The following is a 3,127-nucleotide window of genomic DNA, read 5'->3' on the forward strand; positions in this document are numbered from 1 at the left end:
AGGATTTAAAATGCCAACAATTTAGAAGGAAAGATTTCAAAGCGGAAAACTAAATTCGCAGAGCGGCTTTGTGCGCTTTTTTCTTTCGATAACATTCGACAAAGTGAGCAAGGCAGTTTAGCATATAATTTGCAATTCAATTAAATTCCAACAAGCTCCGCTATGTCTTAGAGGAATATTCTTACAAAAGAAAACAAGCGTGTAGCTGGTGGAGTACAGTTATCGAAACGATTTCCGTATGGTAATATAATAATATATAATATATAATATATAATAATAATAATAATAATAATAATAATAATAATAATAATAATAATAATAATAATAATAATAATAACAATAATAATAATATTAAAAACTTTATTGAAATATTCCGAGCAAAATCGATATTTACAAGTTAAAAGTACAAAAAAGAACTATTAAAAACCTATTTACAATTCATGCATCATCACTAAAAGTATATTTGGGAAGTTTAAATACGGTCCAGCTAAAATTGCGAAAATTAAGAAAAGAAAAGATAAACAAAAAAAAAAAAAAAACTGTGAAATTCGTTCTCATCCTAAAATCTAAAATCTAGCCAGGTTTTTATCGATTTCAAAGTCGGTATCTACAATCTTCAGCGGTGCTCTTCGCGTACAACGTGAGCCTCTCAAGCATAGCAGCGCAGATCTCAGGAGGGCAAATGAGACTTTGGCGCGAATCCATGACATTGTAATAGCGTAATTCTCTCCCTTCTTGGTCGATAAAAGTTCGGCCAGTCTACTATGATATCTTATGCATTCACCTGCCATTCCTCCGGTGGTAGTAAATACCAGTGGAGTGAAGGATCCTTGTTCCACTTCTAGCACCCTGCTGGCGTACATTCTCTTCTTCTCACTCTCACGCTGGCGGTAGATTTGTTTTGGGGTGAGGCCTCGATAAGACTCTGCGTTCGGGTAACAAACCCTTACATCAAAAAAGGCAGAGCCTTGCCGATCCCAGAAGCCACGAGCATGAATGTCGAGTCGGGCATCCGCTGCTCTGTTTGTACCGGGTGCCAGCACTTCTCCGTTGATCTCCTGAAGTACCGGTTCAATTTGGACATCATTGCACACCATCTTAAGCATTTCGGCTTCCAGATCACGCAGTTCATTATGTCTTTGAACAATGAAGCCTCCGCGTCTGCATACCATGGCGTGGTCTACATCAAAAACATCTCCACAAACACAGGCAGGCGGGATGTCGCTTATTTGCCAATCATATCTCAAATGAATGGCGTCTTTGAATTCTCTCTTGTTTAAGGTAAAACCCATATCTTTAACAGGAATGACTGTTAGCCAGCTTGATGCCCCTTTCTCCGCAGCAAGGTCGGTAGCTCTTTTGGTTTGTTCAGGAAGAGCATTCTTTACTTCCTCTAGGTTTTCTCTAAGGCGCGCATCCTTATCTCTACGGCTACGTTGCTGCATTGTTCTAATTGTATGGTTATCCGGGAGCTCATGCGTCTGGGCCAGTATCTGTTCGACTAGCTAATAATAATAATAATAATAATAATAATAATAATAATAATAATAATAATAATAATAATAATAATAATAATAATGATAATGATAATGATAATGATAATGATAATGATAATGATAATGATAATGGTAATGATAATGATAATGATAATGATAATAATAATAATAATAATAATAATAATAATAATAATAATAATAAGTTTATTGATTGGCCAGCCATGAATAGACCAGCTATGACTTTTATACATTTTTATATAGACTATGACTTTTATATATTTTTATATATTTTATATTTTTTTATATATGTATATATAATTTATTGATTTATTCACCTGCTATTTTAAGTTTCGCTTGGCTCACAGGTTACGCTACGCGCCCTGTGGTGCTTTCTTATACTGTGTATACAGATAGTTTTACTGCGCATAATAATAATAATAATAATAATAATAATAATAATAATAATAATAATAATATTAATAATATTAATAATAATAATAATATAATAATCATAAAATCTTTATTAAAAATATTCCACACAAATTGCTATTTAAGAGTTAAAGGTATATAAAAAAAGAGCTACTAAAAACCTATTTACAATTCAGTTCGATTAAAAAAGAGACCATTTTCAAGCAAAATTTCAGTAATAATAATAATAATAATAATAATAATAATAATGATAATGATAATGATAATGATAATGATAATGATAATGATAATGATAATGATAATGATAATGATAATGATAATGATAATGATAATGATAATGATAATGATAATAATAATAATAATAATATTGATTAATAACCAACAGCAAAGCTACCGAAATAGAAAAGAAGTGCCCTAAAATAAAATTAAAGCCCGTGCATTAAAATACAATGCTTATAGTATGTCACAACTAACCCTAAGGGGTCTGGTAAGGGTAGGTCGAAGCTTGGCAGTGCGTTATTTAAAGCTTGGAGTTTTAAGAGCACCAGTCACCAACACGTTTTTTTAAATCATTTTTAATGTTTTTTTTTTCTTATTTAGCCATCATCTCTATTACAATGCATCTCCTTGTTTACAATAACAGATTTAAATTTTGCACCATCCTGAATCGTATTCACTGCTGTTATACCAATTGGGCACACTGCTCCAACCGTAACAGTGGCAAGTGCCTCCTACCTCGACGTAGGATGAAAACGCCTTGCAGTTTGGCCACAGTTTTGGAGCGAGATTCTCTTGATGAGGACTTCTATGAGGTCCTTCATTCCTGCAGTAGATCTTGCATTTACCAAAGCACCCGCCGGGCTGCAAGTTGTCGACATGTGTTATGTTCTTGTAGTCGTTGGAACTCGCAGTCTTCTGTAATTCAACCTGAGTTCTTGCACCGTCCGTTTTGCACGTTACCGAACCACATTCCCCTATGAGAAAAACATTAGAAAGAGGTTAAGGCAATAACCTCAGTTATCAGTGGCTAAATTATGGTATTCTTGTTCTCATTTTTAGAGCAGCTGGATGTTCAAAGGCACGGACGTATGGACATGATGTTGAGACGTTTGGCGGGAAATCGGGCACCCATGCTCGGGACTCCAAAAATAGAAATAAGTTCTCGGAGACAGTACACTGTAACTATTTCATTGAGAGCAGGC

The 3,127-nt window shown here is 34.1% G+C and overlaps 2 protein-coding genes across 2 annotated transcripts in view; both read right to left on the bottom strand.

Annotated features, from left to right (window-relative positions):
- Positions 1 to 488: 488 nt before the first annotated feature.
- LOC146450171 (uncharacterized) lies at positions 489 to 1,446 on the bottom strand. The gene has a single exon (XM_085100665.1). The coding sequence runs from the start codon at positions 1,443 to 1,445 to the stop codon at positions 567 to 569; it is 879 nt and encodes a 292-aa protein (XP_084956791.1). The 5' UTR covers position 1,446; the 3' UTR covers positions 489 to 566.
- Positions 1,447 to 2,493: 1,047 nt separating this feature from the next.
- Positions 2,494 to 3,127, bottom strand: part of LOC146450172 (uncharacterized) — a 16,484-nt gene continuing 15,850 nt past the window's right edge. Inside the window, exon 3 of the mRNA XM_085100660.1 lies at positions 2,494 to 2,899. Within this exon, the coding sequence (XP_084956786.1) occupies positions 2,571 to 2,899 (329 nt within the window). The 3' untranslated portion in view covers positions 2,494 to 2,570. The remainder of the gene's footprint in view (positions 2,900 to 3,127) is intronic.

This window comes from Pavona decussata, unplaced genomic scaffold, assembly GCF_977016875.1.
Source record: "Pavona decussata unplaced genomic scaffold, jaPavDecu1.1 SCAFFOLD_484, whole genome shotgun sequence".
NCBI classification, from domain to species: Eukaryota; Metazoa; Cnidaria; class Anthozoa; order Scleractinia; family Agariciidae; genus Pavona; species Pavona decussata.

Coding starts and splice junctions, on each gene's coding strand:
- LOC146450171 (XM_085100665.1), bottom strand. CDS start 1,445: ATGCAGCAACGTAGCCGTAGAGATAAGGATGCGCGCCTTAGAGAAAAC.